This window comes from Chrysoperla carnea, chromosome 3 (genome assembly GCF_905475395.1).
Source record: "Chrysoperla carnea chromosome 3, inChrCarn1.1, whole genome shotgun sequence".
NCBI lineage: Eukaryota > Metazoa > Arthropoda > Insecta > Neuroptera > Chrysopidae > Chrysoperla > Chrysoperla carnea.
Genome location: NC_058339.1, coordinates 51,601,420 through 51,620,765, shown reverse-complemented (window position 1 = coordinate 51,620,765; position 19,346 = coordinate 51,601,420). Strand labels below are relative to the sequence as shown.

The 19,346-nt window shown below is 28.1% G+C and overlaps 1 protein-coding gene across 4 annotated transcripts in view; it reads left to right on the top strand.

Moving 5' to 3' along the window:
• LOC123296704 (mucin-17) overlaps nt 1-19,346 on the top strand; it is a 657,840-nt gene that overhangs the window by 561,612 nt on the left and 76,882 nt on the right. For all 4 annotated transcript variants that reach the window (XM_044878300.1, XM_044878299.1, XM_044878298.1 and 1 more), the window contains exon 4: nt 16,130-16,203. In XM_044878300.1, the coding sequence (XP_044734235.1) occupies nt 16,130-16,203 (74 nt within the window). The remainder of the gene's footprint in view (nt 1-16,129; nt 16,204-19,346) is intronic.

Below are 19,346 nucleotides of genomic sequence, written 5' to 3'. Positions count from 1 at the left end.
AACAAATCTTAAATTAAATAAGTTTATATCGTTCGATGTAGCCTATACGTTGTGTGCTAAGTCATGGTAGGGACAATAAAAACAATGCCAGCGCATCCAGTGAAAAATTTTGGCGATAAAGGAGGCTGTTATGACTAATTTGTAATTCTTTACATGTTAATGTTATAGAAAATTAAACACTAATTAATTAAACTTAATGCATTAAAAATTGTGAAAATAAGAAATCAAATTGCACAAATATTATTTTTCAAATGTAAATTATCATAATTATTTATTTAAATTTGGGAGACAATAATATTAAATTTTCAATGTAAGTCATAAATGCAATCCATAAATTATATATGCATCCATACAATTCTATAAGTAGTGTATCGTTACCATGGAAACACCTCCTATAAAACTCACGCACGGTGCACATTTGTGTATACATAATACATATAAATTCTGTTCTCAATTTCGCATATTGCCCGTTTAAAAATATCTCGATATCAATTTCAATGATCAAGAATAAATCATTTTTCAAGTCTCTGAGGTAAAAGTTAAATTTTTGCTTTAAGTGTTCAATTTTTTTATTTTTCTGTAAAAATTGTAATTTAATACGAACAAATTTCTACTTTTTTTGGCATTTTTCCATCATTATCAAATCTCTTCAGAGAAAAATCTGATGGTCCCTAAAAGACTGCTTGGCATTATTGTTTTCGCACTTGAGTAATAAATATATCACTTGAAATTTAATTTCTTAGAGCAAAACATTTGACTACTATCTAAACCAATCGTTGTATAGGGGTCGTAATATAGAACAGCGACAGCGCTTATGCTAACGACAAGGATATTATTACATAAAACTTCTGAAACAAAATAACAAAACTGAGTGATTCTTTCCTACTTAAATTCTTATTCTAACAGTTAATCTTACTTTAAACTGCTATCTAGTACAATTTAATCTCTTTTTCTTGTTTCACGAAATTGAAACCACATTTGATCCCTGGCATTTGGATTCGTACTACTTAAATCTAAATTTGTTTCAATTATAAAAATTTTACTATTAACTTTTTACAATTTTTTCTTGAGGCAAAGTGAGTGATCTAAAACAAATAATTTTTTACAGTCTCTCACAGAATAAATTATTATGCTAATTTTTATGCGTACAACTATCCCATTTTTATTCCTCTCTACTAATACATTATAATATGAATCGCTAATGTAGTTTTTTGAATGTCAAACCATTTGAATAACAAAAAGAAAAAAAAATTTAAATTTAAAAAAAATTAAATTTAAAAACAAAACTCGACAAAAATTTATGTTTTTAAAGTGATATTTTTTTCTAAAATAAAATAAAAAAATTAATGAAAAACAATAAATTACCCTACTCAAGTCATGTAAGTGGTAGGTATTATAATTACAATATATGTTTTACAATTTTTATATAAAAACATATTTTTAATGAATTTTATTTAATTGAATATCCACTTAAAAAGTTTTTCTGTGCATTTTTTATTGTTATTATTTTTAACATTTTTTTTTTTTTTTTTGAGAATTATAAAAATATAGTATATATAGCAATACTGTGATGTGGGTAAGTAAAAGTCGTTACCGGTACCAACTAATAAATTATTGTGATATAAGGTATACAGGTTGATTTAATGTTAATGATTTCAAATTTAAGAATTTCTACTTCCGACAACAGGATTACAACTAACAACTGTTAAAAATATTTAAATAAAAATTTTCTTATATAATGCCAACAAGTCAAATTAACAAAAGTTTAATGCCAAATTTTCTTAATCCAAATAAAAAATACTATTGTTTATAATATGAAAAAATACAAATGTTTTAATCTTAGATATTTAACTCTCGATTATCACATGCAAAAAGAAAATAAGATGTCATGGGACAAGCGGTTGGAACTATATTCCTTTCGTTATAAATTATGCATTATTGATTAACAATTACAATGAAAGAATGGTAATAACATTGTATTTTTTACCATCTATGAAAAGAGTAATCAGAAGTTACCAAAGATCAGGATCAGAATTACTTATTGTATAGCTTTAATTATTATAATATAGGTTTCATTTTTTTGTTACCGTAGGGATAATATATATTTGTTACACAAAATATTGTTACACGAAAATTGCTTACGATTTTTTTGGTCTAGTCTTTCATCCCGCAAACAAATCAGAAAGATGCAAATTATTGAATAAAAAACAATATAAAAATTTTGGTTTTTCGTAAGTATGGTGAGCAACCAAAGAATATTATCACAGTTTATGTCACAGTAAAAAAATTATCTGTAAATATTATATATTAAAAATTTTCCCTTGCTTTTTTAAGATTCATTCATTTGACATAATTAGTGAAAATAGAAATCTCAAATTGGATTATCCAATAGCATAGAACTCAGATCAAAATGAAGATAATTAAACTTTACGAAACCTATATTTTGAACAACTTGTGCCGGACCAATAAGAAAACATTAACATGTGATGTTATATCAATGATGAATCGATATAACACAGGGGAGTACTCTCAATAACAATACAATAAATACACATACCTCGACATACATGTGTAGTATATATTGCCTATATATCATTATATTTATTATAATAAAAGATGGTGTACAACAATAACAGGAAACTGTTATACTGGACCAGTTTAGTGGAAAAAATCGGAGTATATGGTCTGATATATATTAAAAGTATTTTATTTGGTATGTATGTTGTTTGGCAATAATCGTACATCATTTTCAATGATCATGTTGTTATGTAGCATACATGTAGAGCTATATGTATGGCTCTTACTCCATATTAAAACATTTGTCTTCCAATTTGATTCCAATACATATGTTTTATTTAATAAAATCATAATACAGAATAATCATATTATCGAATAAACATTTTCATTCTTATTGTAATAAATATAGAGTGGAAATGTGCATGAAAATTAGTGAGCTTTGAAGGCTTTCTGATAGTTGTTTCATGAAAAAAAACAGGTTGATAAAAACAGTCGGTAAATGTGAGTAATATTTCCTCAAAGTTCTAGATGCATCTTACATTTGTTATATATTATAATTAGTTTTCGGATCCTTTAATTGGTTATATTATTTTCCGCAAAGTTTTTTAAGTGCTTACTAAGGTTTCCTGCACGGTAAGAAATGTACGGCGTTTATTACAATTCTAGTATGGTATAGAGACAGATACTCAAAAAGTATTTGATAATACTCTATATAATATCGCTGTAAGATCTGCAACTATGGCGTTATGGTGGGTCCACACGATACAGACTATTGTTTATACAGGTATCTGTACAAACTGAAAGTCTGAGTGAAAATGTATGTGCAGACATATCATTAGTATGGGAATACTTCCAACTTCCGTGCTCAGAATTTTTTAACTCAGACTTTACTATCATACCGACTTTTGCTTGCAGTGATTTGTTGCGCAGACAGAATTCTATCTGTGTGAAGCCATTACCATTATTTACAAAACTGTATGGCATAAAAAATTTTGGCGCCACTTTCATTAGTATACACTATTGCGTTCGCGACTATATTGAGATAGTTATAACGACGAAAATTTCTTAGCATCATACAAAGGATCATTTATGGATACTTACTGAAGACGTTATATTATTTATAAATCTATTATGGTGTTCCAGTTTTACTTTAAAAAATAATCAAAAAGCAAAATGTGTGTTCCTTTTTCTAAAAGAGTGTTCCATACTCTATAAAATTGTACAAATACACCCTATATAAAACAAAAATTTCACCGTGTTATTCATGTGATAAAGATAAGTATATTATAAATATTATAGCTGGAATATCTTTTATCTTTATTTATGATTATTATTACCATTATTTTGTAAGAATTATTGTAATATGTTTTTTCGTTCTTTAGTCGTTCCACGTTATTACATATGAGATAAATGTAATTGGTCTTATTATTGAATCAGGTTATCATAAAATTCACTTGGATTTATCTCATACACATAAATTTTTTGGTATTTTGTCTTGAAATGTTTATTATATGGAATTAGAATATCGACAGGAATATTTTAATTCTAGATAATAGTGACTGATAGAACATCAGTCTACTGCTTTAAAATCTTTTCGAAATCACGAAGTAAGATAATCTTTAAAAAAAATGTTCCTCCTGTAATTAAAGAATAAATTTCGATGTCGATTGACCGCTATAACCAATATATACGTTTATTAGGTTCAAAGTAAAATGAATAAGGCTCAAAACAAATTTTATAGGGTTCAAAATAGTATTATCATGTGGTTTTGTTGAAAAAGATTGTACATGTCTGAAAAAGTATGTACCTACATGTTCAAAAGTATGACTATTGGTAGCTATAGCCGATATGTCGTTATTGCCGATGGTTTCATATGTGTGTTCGATACTTCGATTATTTCCAAGTGTTTTTTCAATCATTTGTCGAAATGTTCGATTATCTGTTTCATTTCCGAAGGTTATGACGTTAGGTTAGACGATCTTATTTATTACAGGCAAGAGGTATTTTTTGTTTTCCTACCAAATATATAGATTAGCTCATTCTTCTGAATGACAACTATCCGATTGGAAATTTATTGTTTCTTAGTAGCTGTATAAATAATTAGAACAAAGATAAAATTTTCATATATCCTATACATACAACTTATTACAAATAAACTTGATTGGGGTAATGTTGACAATTTTGATAATCAGGTTTGTATAATAAATCCTCAATAAAATTTATATACTTACAGACACAAACCATGAGGAATATAATAGTTAGAGGCCGGACCAATAACTTTGATTTTAGGAAATATTTTCATTTTATACGACTACTAAAATAAAATACATCTAATACGACTAATCAACTACTAATATAAAATTATAAGCCTTCTACATGAACTAGAATAAAGGCGAAGTAGGATAAAGTCTTTTTGACGCCTCGCTTGTCCTCGGCTCGTCTTGTCGGAGTTCTCTAAAAAAGCGGTTTTTATGTACTCGAGTCGAAAACAGCCTGAAACTCCCAGTCAAGAACGTGCGAGCTTCATCTCCACATTTTCAGGATTACTTGTGTATTTCAGTAGCTATTAAGTCCTTTTATGAAACATTGTTGTGTTGTCGATAAGGGTTACAAACAAAATAATTGTTGCTGTTAATTTTATGAAAGAAAATTATGTTTTTTAATTTTAATAAACATGCAGATAATTGGGTAGCTATACGCACTGAAAGCTACCACAACAGCAGTTGTTAATTGTATGTAGCCAATAGTGACTGTTTCACTTCGGCTAATTTTGGCGAGGGTACTCCGCGAGAGTTTCGATGAAGAATGTAACCCGAATGTAATTTATCTGCTTATAAAGGTCAATCAGAATTTCTTTACAATCGAAATTTTTTTTTGCATAAAATTTATTAGTAATCATTTATCTTTGCCTTATTTATTACTTTTCCGTCGTTGTATAATTGTTGAGGGTGATTCATTAATTAAATAAATGCCATTTGTTCCATTTCAATGGTACTTACTCTTAAATAGTGATTTAAAAAATCACTGTGATTCTTAATCAAGCGTTGATATCAAACAATTCACTCTTAATTACACCAACCGAATTCGATACCAAATTTGGAAACAGTTATCTTAAATATTATTTTAAACTATAAGTATTTATGCTTAATACTTAGTTCCTCTTCTTCGGACAGAAAACAATTTCTTCCTATCAAAAAGTGAAAATATTTGACTTGTCTTGACTACTTCAGTATACAAATATATACAGTTAAAGTCGTTAAACGTTGTAGCTAATAATGACAACATTTTATGTATTATAATCTACACATTCTCCCTCAGGATATTATCTTATTCATATAGTACTACTAGTGACTACTACTAGTAGTTGTTATGATGAGACGTGTAGATAGACACTCATTCACTTGTCATTTCAAAATACAATACTTACATTCCCTCTAATTTATATACTATATATAGTTGGTATATTGTTATTGTATTCTTACTTTTTTGGAGTATCAGTTTAAGAGTATATTGTTCTGCAATTAACAATGTTAGATAAAAAAAAATCTGTTTGAAACCCTTCATATGAAGTTTTTCCTTATATTTTCTTAATATCTTTTATTGCAGTCTTATCAAATAATCGTTATTTCGTATTTATAGTAGTATATTAAAGTCGTCATCTTATTTTATACATACACGGAGAAAAGTTCGTAACCACAAACAAAAAGGAACAATATAGAAATCGTTGTCCAACATCATTTGAAACTGGTATCTTCATCCTCAAATCTCGTCCTTATTCTACTTCTTAGTCCGCTTGTATTTCCCTACCATTTTGCGATACTATTTATTATAAAATTACTTACCTATAAAATTATATCTGTTTTCAAATTTTTCAGTATACCAGCAGAAACCACGAAAATTTTTCTTTATTGTCGTTCAATTTGATATCTTTTTCAGCCACCTACAAAGCAGATGCGAGAAAATGGAGCACCGGTTATTATCTCAAATATTAAGAGATTAAAAGTGTCTTTCGCTGATATTAGAAATTTTATTACTTATATTAGTACTTTTTGTAGATCTAGATTTATGGTACTCTCTGTATGCATTAAAACTGTAATAATAGATTTCTTTCTGAATAATTTACGTTTTGCGGTGAAATTAGCGTACCTTGAAAAATGATGCCAGTAACACCAAAATACGATACGGTTACCTATTGAAATGCTAAAGCAATGTCGATTGATATAGATTTTCTAAAAGTTATACTCGAAATATAACAAAAATAGTTTGTGCAAATACAAATATTTCCCACATTCGAAATCATCAACCATGGCATAATAAACAAAATGATTATAGAAAAATGAAAAATGAATATTAGCAAATATATATTTTATTAACACACCAAAAACATATGTACATAAACATTTTTGCTTGAAAATATAGGGTACCTTGTGAAAATTAGTGTAAATAATGTGAAACAAATAAACTCAGTCATCCTTGACCATCATAGGGCACATATCATAAAATGGTATCGTATGGCTACTATACCTACCTAAAGTGTAGGTATAAGAGTGGAAGGTGATGATGAATGACCTAACAAATATGGCGACAAACCACTCATCGATCATTTACAATATATAAAAATAATAATCTAAAACCATTGACAACTAAACATGTTGTTTTTATCGAAAATATATACACCAACATGTTGAGCTTATGTGCTTTCTCTAAGGTTTGTTTATTTATTAACTCTTTTTACATTGCTTTTGGAGTAAATATTTGTTATCAAATGGAAATCTTTTATACAAAACCGTCCTAGAATCGAGCGATGAATTTCATCTCTTCGATTACATTACATCACACTTACTACAAGATTTGCAGTTAAAACCAGTCAGAGGTATCATTCTATGCAGATTTTAACCAACACTTGATTTTGTAAACCCAATAAAGGTAGGGATGTAAAACTACATACTTAAAATATTTACAGGACGGCTTTTCGACATCATTGATTGCATCGCAAAATAGAACAAACAGATAACGATGGACCGAATTTTCACTTTGAACCTGTAAATTTTCTCCACCTACCTCCATGAAACTTGATGATTTTTATAAAAACTTATATCTATCCTAGAAAATCCGGAAGCAAATCCTTAATACTATTTTAGAATAGATAGAATTTTTAATCCAAACCCTACCAAATCTCCCAAAAAAAATAAAACAACTTTCTAATTTGAAGGGAAACAATTTTCATATTTAAAGTTTTCTATGTCTCGTTAGTTATGGTCAAAATCAATTTTTAAGGGCCGAACTGGATACAAACAACTTTTTAAACTCCGCAAATTTTGAAAAAATATTTCTCTGCAAAACCACCATTGCTCGACCTCCCCCACTGCTCCGACACTTTGGGGCTGGTCTGTATAAAAACATAAATGCAGATTCGATAAATTTTCTCGAACACTAACTAGACTTAGCAAAAATAGAATGAAAATACAAGTATATGGTATATGGAATTTCGAGGACGATTTCTGTTGAATCTGTTTTGAATATTTTGGAAAATGTTTCGAATAAAGATCAGTTATTCAGATATTTTTTTCATGTCCTTTTCTCATGTCGAGGTTACTTGAAAGTGAGAACATTATACGTACGTCTTAACTGTACAATTTACAATTTGTAAAAAGTTTTTTTTTTTTTTTTAATCATTATTTTTCGAGCTTTCTTGCTGTTCCGATACTTTTCTTAGACGTACACGTTAATTAATTTATTTAAAGGTTCATTGGGATCAAAAAGAATTTGGGAACTCCGCTTTGGTTTTTTCTTAAAAACGAAGGAGGCTTTACTCACTACAGAGTCCTTAGTAATATTAATGATACATTAATAAGAAATTCTGCTTAAAAAAAAAGAATTGAAATGTAAAAATGTGTTTATTTTATTTTATTGTAATTTTGTTTACTAAAGAAAAAGCAAGGTTTCATTATTCTTATTACCTATAATTATCTAACCTCCAATTGAAGGTAGGTGGGCTAATTATGGTGCAAACTTCACGCAATATGGCTTATCTCTACCAATTAGTCCTCGCAACGAGATACATCCAACAAAAACCTTTACGATATTATTTTAATTTTGGATGAATACGATTGAGGTTGCGAATGGTGAGTTTCCTGGACCATAGGCATCCATACCAATCTACTTATTATAAAAACATAGAAAATAAATTTAACACTTAAAATATTGAAAAGTTTAATATGAAATTTTTTCTCCAATCGAATTGAATTTTTTTTTAAATTCTACATATTTTTAAAAGCTATTTTAATAAAAAGTTTAAAACTTTTACATCAATATAACAATAGAGAAGTGTTAAAATTGTTAAATAAATAATTTAAATTTAGATTATTATTTATTAAATTATTGAATATTATAAAAATAATACCTACATTACCGATATCATTTATTCATTATACCTTACATGAAACATGTTTTTATTTTTATATTTAATGAAAAATAAAAAAGTTAAATATCAAAGTATGTAAAAAATTAAAAAATAAAACATGAAAAAAAAACTGAACATGTACATATTTTTTATTTTCAAATTTAATTTTCGTTCGTTTCAAAAAGGAACTGTACAATACTCCGTGTTTTATACGGTAAAAAGTTACATATCCAAAAACCATATAATGTGTATCATAACTATACATGATGATTCGGTGTTGAATTTTCTATTCATAGATATTCTACACATATTTATATCGGAATATGTTCTAATATATTGGGTGAATTTTTTAAAAAGATTTCTATTTTTTTAACAATTGTGAAAATCACTTCCAAATCAAAAATTTAAATTGTAATAGCTCAAAAACAAATGGTCAAATGATAGCAAGGAATCTTTGCTGAAGTATTCCAAAAACTATATGTTTTGTAAAATTGAAAAACCAAAAGGCACAAATGCATACCCTTTGTGTTATGTGTGAAATGTAAATAAATATTCCTTTTGTGATACGCTACCTTGCAGGTTTAGTGTATTTAATTTTTTTTCTCTCGATACTTTAAGCATTTCTGTTCGTTGCTTAATTTAGGATTAATTTTTTTTTTTTCATTTTTTCTTGCACGATACTGTTTGCATTTGTGTGCATTGTTAATACTGAAAATTTAAATAATTAATGAAAATTTAAAGTATTAATTTAAGAAGTCAAATACATGTTTTATTGTTTAAAGAATGAAATATTATAGCTACCTAAACTCTATACTTTATGAATTAATTGTAATATTAATTTCAAAAAGACATACTTCTGATTTAGTAGTCAACCCAATATGTTTTGTGATTTTACATTGCCCACAATTTAATTGATCAGGATATTAAATATAAAATTTCCTTGTACTTACTTTGAATTATCTCTATTATGTTTCACTTTGAATAACACACATTTTTTTGAATCAAAAAACATAAATTTTGGACAAAAAATTCAACTTGATAGTTTGTAGAATGTTTTTGCTTATTCCCAAAATTTATGGCAAGCTGCATTGATTCAAAAATTTTAGTTTCCTAGGTAACCTACATATCGGATTTTGTCTACAAATCATAACGGGCAATAAGATCCTAGATTTTAACAACATTAACAAGATTTTCAAACGGATATAATCATCAGTTAGAATTCCAAATAAACGGGTCCGCGAACCTAGCATAAGAGAAAAACGAATATAAAACGGATAATAAGACAGCTTATATCCCATCAGAGGAAACGTATTACAGTTGGCATGGTAATAAGTAAATCCGTGACTTAATAAAAAATAAATAACAAAAAAGGTTCAACCTGTACATATTAAAAGTTATACCTTAAGTAACACAAACCTATAGAATATGATATGGTGTGTATGTACAAATGCCTATATATTGGCCCTATGTTGTAGAAAACATTCAAGGAAAAAAATTATTAATTTTATTTTTTCCAGTACCTACACTAACCATCATACCGTTTGCTTCGCTATATCATGGTATTATCAACCGTAGAACCACCTATTCCTGCCTCTACTTACAGTCAAATAGTAGCAGCTCTAACAAGCACTATAACTGACTGGAAATGTTCATGGTTCACTCTAAAATACAGGATACTTCGGAACTATTGTTTTCAAATTATTCTGACATAAAAATATTTGTCTTTGACCGGATAAGCTAACTACTATCTAAAAAAAATAGAAAAATTTATAAGGATTTTCCAGGACTTGAGGAGAGTATTTCCCTTAAAAAATTCAATATAAAAGGAAACAAATGAAAGTGGAAGGATAGAAGTTATAAGGAGTGCTAACGAAGCGAATAACTTGGCGTAGGCTCTTAAAATATATCTAAACAAAATGAAATTTTAAAACCTTGGGATGTTAAATATAAGCCTTCTTGTGTCGTTAGCTTTTTTAGCGCTTGCACATTCAATTGAAACTTAGAAGAGACCGATCTTAATTTTGACATATTCGATTGAATTTGTCGACTTTTTCTAGTAAGCAAATTCTAATATACTTATTTTTACTGTGCATAAAATGTCTAGCTAATAGAATGATTTCCAATTTTATCGAAAAATAAAACCTTCTCACTGAGACATGGGGCAGAAAAAGTCCCATGTGAATGGATGAACAAAGGTGAGATGCATAATGCGAATTATGTCATTGTCTAAAATACTTTTTTAGGGGCAAGCTTTTATTGTACTAAAAAGTAGAAAATAGTTTATCTTATGAATCAGTCATCATACTTGACTATTCGTAAAAGCTGGACGCACTCAGATTAAAATATCAAGGAAGATTCGGAGTGCCTCAAGCTTTTACAAACAGACATGTGTGAGTGATTGATTAGAAAAATGATTTTCTACCTGCTAGTTCAATAAAAGCTGGTCTCGAAAAAAGTTTTTTTTAATTTAAATTTTTAATTAAAACTAAAAAACCGTATGTATACTTGGTCATACAAATGCATTGTCGTCCGATTTATATATGCACGCTAAATTCCAATTCAATCGGAAATCGCGAAGAGGATCAAATTTGACTATCATACATAAGTCGATTCGTAACAAATAATAATTTTATTCACAGAGAGAATTTCCTCACGTGAAGTTCACTAGGATAAATTAATATTTAATGGAAATGGATAAACAAACATTTAACTCTGATTCTGGATCATACTGTAGGAAAATAATATAAGCATGTTTAGTAATAAAACCAAAAAGCTCTCTTTACATTCACATACAAATAACCGCCTCACCTCCACCAAATATTCTCATTCTCCACGCTCTCCATTGTAAACCTACATATACACAATTTGTTCGTTGTTTCATTATTCTATGGTTGGTAGTAGTAACTCACCAACAAACAAGAGATCTATGCCTCTGTTTTTAGTCAGTTTTCATTCATATATCAAATATTGACATTCGTCAACTCACGTCTAACACGAAATCGAGTCACGTCACTTTCGTTTATTTCAATTGTTTTGTAGTTGGATGCAGTAACCTTTAATTCTGAAACACATCGCGTACTCAACGTATGTAATTAGATAAATAGTATTCTTTACGATATGTTTCATAGTTTTTCGATATTTAAAGAATATCAATAGACTGGCCATGTGGCTATAAGCCAATAACAACTTTTATTATCCATGGCTATCTCAATGGCTTAAAGACTTTCTTAAAAGTTTTTGTCCTAGTTTTAACAAAAAGCTACGTTTGTACAATGTTCAATAATGTTTGAAAGTTTTCAAGATATTTTAGTAAAGCACATAAAACTTTCCTACTAGTTTTCACTCGCAGCTTCCTCCTGTTTTTTCCCTAAAATAACTGGCAAAGACTATTAAAATGTAAATAAAATAATGTGAAACAACAGGATGAAGGAGATACAACTTATGGACATCTATTTAACCAAAGTTATCAGACAAAAAAATTAATTTGTTTAGAAAAATATTGAAAAATGGATTTGTAAAAATGAAAACATCTAAATAAAGAGGAAATAGGATTAAAACTAACCGTTAAACAAACAATTTTTTGTACCTTTTAAAAATGATTATTTCTTAAAAATGATTATTTCTTTTCAACTACTGATTTTCATTGATTACGCAATAATCAAAAGTACCCTTTTTCGATTGTTTTACATTGTTAAAAGGGTATGTATCAAATAATCAATATCAATTTTTTTTAGTGTAAGGAGTTTCGTCTGATTACCATGGTTGAACAGATGTCCATCAATAGTATCTTCTATACTCTGTTTTATGAAATGACAAAATAATAAATTTAACTTTTTTAATTTTTTTTTTAATATAAAATAATAAATTATAGCTTATATGTTATTTTGATGTATGAGCTATATTATTGTCAAATTTCATTCAAATCCATTCATTAATTTTTCCATGAAAGCATAACTAAGAAACAAACTTCTTTACTTTCATATTTATTATATCTATATAAAGGGATATTGGGATATAGTGATAAGAACAACAAAATCGCGGAAATTCTTCAATTTGAAGCTTGGAGCACTTATAAAAATTAAACGGGTGCCAAGATTGCGCCACGCTCAATAATTTTCTTATGCAAGAAGTTGTCTATCAGTACGCAATAACCACATATACAAAGTTTCAACAATAATATAATCAGAAGGTTTTATAGTCGTGAGTCTTGGGGTTTATTTACTGTGGTCTGTTCTATTTTCAGCCTGCGGTTGATTTTGAATACTTCGTACTGGTTAAAAAAAGTCATTAGTGAAAATTATACTTTTGGTTGGTTTACTAAACCAATAACATATAAAACATTATTTTCATTCATTGATAATTTATCAATTCAATTTTTCACTCATTTTTAAATTATACAGCACCGTTGATTAATTTTAAGCCTATAATACACACGATTTACACATTAACGAAATGTATACGTAAGCCCTTATTTACTTCAACGACATCTTATCCTGGTGCTATTGTCTTTATTAAAATGACGGCAATGATTGATAATAATAGCACTACAATTTTTGACATACGGAAGTATATTTATTTTTGAACGGCATTGCTGCCTTGCCGGGAGCGTACACACATATTCGCTTCTATGCAAGCACAAGCGTATTATATATATACATATTTATTGTATAACCCTATCCTTTCTATTGTAGTGGTTTTTGGGGCTTTGTTATCGAATGAACATTTTGGAGGGGTGGTATATACCATATAGTAGTAATAGTAAGTAGTAGGTAACTGAAACCTCAGGGTCGAGATCAGCAAACAAGAATTTTAGCTATGTTGTCATATAGGTACCATTCTATATATAAATATATCTAAAGAGAGTTCGAAAATAATGTATAAGGCAGTTGTCGTCCTGTGGATATAGTGTAAGAAAGTTCTAAATTTTTGATTGCTTATTAAGGATATTATAATATCCATCAAAATTTTAAATCGTTTGTCTATTTCGAACTCGAGATAAACATCATTACAGTTTCGATTATTAACACGGAGAGCATTGGAGAGTCTGTGTTCTTAACAAATTTTTTAATTCTAGAAAAAAAACTAAACTGAAGCTAGAAGTTTTCAAAAAACTATCTGAACATTGATATGATATTTTTCTGGGTTAAAAAAAGAAATTATTTATTAACATTTTCATCGTTGAGATATAAAACACAAAATACAAGCCGACGAGTTGTACAGAAACAGTATACGTATTTATGAGTATTGAGTGTGTTAAGCTTTTGCAGGTACAGTATTAGACAAAAATTTTGGAAACACCAAATCCAATCCAGAACTCTGTCAAAATATTATACCACAACAACTAAAATTATCCCCAAATATTATTAAATATGTTTTTTTTATAAAGTACTTCCTAATAAATATCCATGTTGCGTAATCATAAAATCCCAAATCGAAAACAAATTTTCTCGTTCCAGCCGTTCCACATCTTTAACATTAATCAAATCTCTAAACAAACGTTACTAAGAAAAAATATAATTAAAACAGTTTGAAAGCAGACAGATTAATTAAAAATTGTATAAAACTTATGAAAATGAAAAAATCAAATTTTTCGATTTGAGTGATTACATACATTGTCTAAGTAAACTTCATTTATGATTTTTAAACCTATTTTACTCTAGAATTTGACCTTTTTTCAAATTGATAAAGATTTCCTTCTTTTTATCAGTTTGCTATAACTGCTTTTTTTTACCTTCAAAGTTTTACTAACTCATTGTATATATAACTGTGCTTTTATACAATCAGTCATATATTTAACCAGCTCCTCATTCCCAATAGTTTAATACAACCCCATCATGTTTGAAACCACTCATCCTTTTTCAATATTTTACTCAGCTGCTTATAAACCACTATTTATCTCATATTTACACGGAGAAGTTTTTAATAAATATAAGAATTTTAAGAAACAAAAATGCTAGATTCATGCATTTTCAGTAGATTTATTGATACCATATTATAAAATAGCCGATTTCACATTCAATCGAAAATGTTTGAGGTCTTCCTTTTGCTTTTTAAATCAATGCATGTATTTAAAGTGAGTATATAGTACCTATATTTATTTATATAGATGAAAATGAAGAATAAAAAAGAACGAGAGATGCCGTAGTACACTCGGTAGGAACAATGTTCATTTTGCATCTTCGTAAATTATAAATGTAGCGCTTATTTTTTTTTTCAAGATATTTTTCCGAAAATTTAAGGTATTAATTTTAGAAGTCAAATACTTGTTTTATTCCATCAAGAATTTAATTCTAGCTACCTTTACTCTTTACTGTATCAACTAATTGTACTATCAGCTTATAATAGGCATACTTCTGTTTTAGTAGTACACCAAATATGTGCGTACCTACTTTTAGTTTGATCAGGATATTTATTATGACATAACATAGAATTTCCTTGTACTTACTCTAAATTATGTTTATTATCTTTAACTTCTGATGTCTCAATTCCACTGATAACAGACTGATAACTCACTTCCACATTTTTTAAATGAAAAAACATAAAATTTTGACAAAAAATACAATAGTCATGGCAAGTTTTTAGTTTCCTAGCTGATTTAGTTGAAAATTGTCGGTTTTTGGCGTCGTTTCAAATTTGAACGATAAGGAACATAATTCTCAAAATTGGCTATATTTGTAATATTTGTAATAAAACGTTTCGCCACCTACTAATAGCAACTTCTTCTTAATTATTTTCAAAAATACAACAGAATCTTTTGGAACGATAAGGAATCTTACTAGTTTCAGTAAACCCATAAAAAGCGTTACATTTAATTAGTTTATGTAAATTTAAAAAAAAAAAACAACAATAACAACAAATAAAAGTAATCGATGTAAGTAACCTATGAAATTTTTTCAGAAATACTGTCTTGCAGATTACTGCAAATGAATTAATTTCAAGGTGCATTATATGTGTAGATATCACTGATAATTTGCATACTGTGAAATAACCTATTCCAAAATAAAATTTAGTACTAGAAAAATTTCTCCGTGTATTTATGCTTTTAATTCGATGAAAGTCCTGCTCATATAATATCTAAATTCAATATGATGAAACTATTAAAATATTAATACATCATTTATCAATAATTCAAACACTTAATAATCATCATAAAATGATTGATTATTATTTATGAAAAAAAAACTAATTCGAATTTTTCTTCTGTTTCAGATTGAAGACCATACACGAGTGTTAAGAGCAACAAGATTAATTCAACAATCAACGCAACACAAAGACGAACAAAGGTAAGATTACAATTCTTAATTCAAGTAGCTTCAGATATTTAAAAAATAAAATTATTTTTAAAAATTTGTATAGACCCTGAAAGATTGAATCTTTTATTGTATATCAATATTTCTTTACACAGTATAATAATCTGCTGATCATAGTTTTGTTTGTCATACAAGGCGAGAAGACATTCAGTCATTCCTGAAACTATAATTAGAACCTCCAAATTTTCGAGATCAATAAAACTCAGTTTATCTATATTAACCAAATAAAAAATCCACTCTAAACGATTAAGTGAATAGGTTTTGCGACAATGCTTGATATTGTGCAAAAAACAATTCGTGGATAGTCTTCTCCTAGTTTTCTTGGAGACTTTTTTTATGCAATTGCTAAGTGGAATCACTTATTGAATTCTTCGATGTAAAAAGCTTAACAAACTGTACAGAAAGAAAATCGAGATCGAAAGTTTAGTATCGATGCTTCTTTTGTTTGCAATTTTCATAAAACTCAGTTTAGCAGACTCTTTTAATACTAAATATTCAAAAGTAAATTCCATTAGTCGATTGGATGAATTCCGCAATATTGGTCAAATCGTGCGCCATACACGAAGCTGGAATTCATTTTAGACGATATCTTTAAAACTGACTTTTTCTTAAAATTAAAACTAAAACTCTTTCTGTATTTTTGCGATTATTTTGAAGGAGTATACTCCTTACGAAAATTAAAAAAATCTTAATAAATTTTTTGTTTGCAATTTTCATAAAACTCAGTTTCTAAGGTCATTTAACTCATTAACTTAAAAAATCCACTCTTTTCAACCTTTTGAGCATTATTTTCCGTGATATAGCTTCACTTTGAGGAAAAAAGATTTCTTGGGGGAAAATTTTTGACGTTATTTTTGAGAAATTACTCATTTTTCGGAAGAAAATGAAAATTTTGTACAAAAAGAGTACATAGGCACGCACAAACACTACAAATAAATTAATATAATGACACAATAACAAATTATATGTGAACATATGTTACATTTATAATACTACATTAGTTACATATATCATAATGTAAGTGGCATGGCACTGATTTACAATGTCACATTTATTCACTTAGCTAAGCAGTTAGTGTACAACAAATCTTACGTACCTACGTAAAAAAAAATGAACAATTTCTTCACCCTTTTCTATCAAAACACAGGATGTATCTATTTCTTTTTTCTGTCCCAGTAAGAAAGAGAATGGTTTTTTTTCTACTTAGGGATTATGGTCACTTACTTGGAGACCAGACGCCAATTTGATACTCTTTATATATTTTACCACCATTTTCGCTGGTTATTCAGCTCCATATAACATACACTACATTAACAAATACCATGCACTTCTTAAACCCTTCACAACTATTAATTAAACAATTTTTTGTTGTGACGACAGGAATCGAAACGGCTACCTTAGACATACGGCGTACAGAATTGGTTCTCCATTCTATTCTTAGCGAGACCTGGATAAGCTTAAAAATTTCAAAGCCTATCCTTTCATTTTCTTATCAATGCCATACTTTATCGAATTTACTGTCCAAATGGAGACATTTGATTTTTGTAAAGAAAAAGTGTAGAGACGAAGTAATTTTAGTTTTTGAGGTAGACATCGCTATACGACCACAGTGTTTAAACTAATGGCAAAAGTTTTATTAAAAAATACAGTAAGGAAAATAATCTTATTAAAAGACACTTCCTATCAAAATTTTAATGAACTTATTTTGGATTTTCACTTCGGTGCAGAATAAACATATAATAATTTCAAAAGAATTTATGTGTTTCACTTAAAAAATTGTACCTCCTAAAATTCAAAAAATACAATAATTTTAACTACATTATATTATCGTTATTTTTTAATTTTTAGTGCATATTAATTTGTTTTCGAAAAGTTTTTCTTTTGAAGTCGGTTTTCTTTTTGTTAAAAGTTTCTATAATTTTTGTGATTTTTATTGAATCTGAAGTACACTAACTAAGAAACATCGAAATCGGTTCATCAAAATGGAATGAAGCCACAAGAGAAGCACCTTTGAAATAGATGAAGAATCATCAAAATCGGTTCAGCCAGTCAAAATTTCTGAGGTAACACACATTTTTAAAAAAATACAACCGAATTGATAACCTCCTCCTTTTTGTTGGAAGTCTGTTAAAAAATGCATTCCTTTGAAAAATTAAACTAATTTTAAGTTAGCTATGAGTATACAAGAATGATTTTTTAAACATGAAGAATATTATAAATAAAATACAAACCATCCCATATATATTTGCATCTTAATATGTGACATTCATATCATATTATGTGTCGCTTTCTTTACCATCATAATTCTTATAATAATAATAATACCTAATATTGTAGAAACCATCATACCATCATACCATCATCTTACCGCACATACTATATTCATACGCATATATATAGTATGAGTGTTATAAGCTAACTGTCATGCATAAAAAGCATAGTAGTATGGTATTACATAGTCTGACTTCACTTGTTTGTTGCTGTTATTGCAAGAGAATGAATATAAAAGCTTTCTTATGAATACCAAATATTATACATACATATAACATAAAAACCCTAACATTTTCCTGAGTAAAACCCATCATCATAAATACAGTGTTTCAGGGGAGAAAGTAGTGTAGACAATTTTTGATTATGAGTTTCAATGAAAACATGCATGTATTTTCAAGATAAGGCGCACAGAAAAAAGAAGATAGACGCTAAATTAGACAATCCATAAGGCTCGTTGTAAAATCTGAGATATACTTTACTCACTCTTGGGCGCTACTCCTTGAACTATTTGGATTTGAGAAGAACAACAATAGAATTTGATGTTGTCAGATTCAAAAGGCCATCAAAGTTAAATTGTCAAAAGTAGGCTAGCACTTTTATACAAAAAAGTAATAGAAGTAAATTAGGTTCTAAGATTTGCATTACAATAGTAATGAAACAGATTATTTATTTAGCGGAAAATGGTTAAATTCATGAGTCAAATGTTAACAAATTTTATGAACACAATTCATTTTTGTTGGAATTGTACCTTAACTGAAAATCTGGAAATGATTAAAATATTTTTTTATCTCCCTGAAACATCCTGTATGAAGTGTATAATGTTGTTCACATTATTTAAAAGCGTA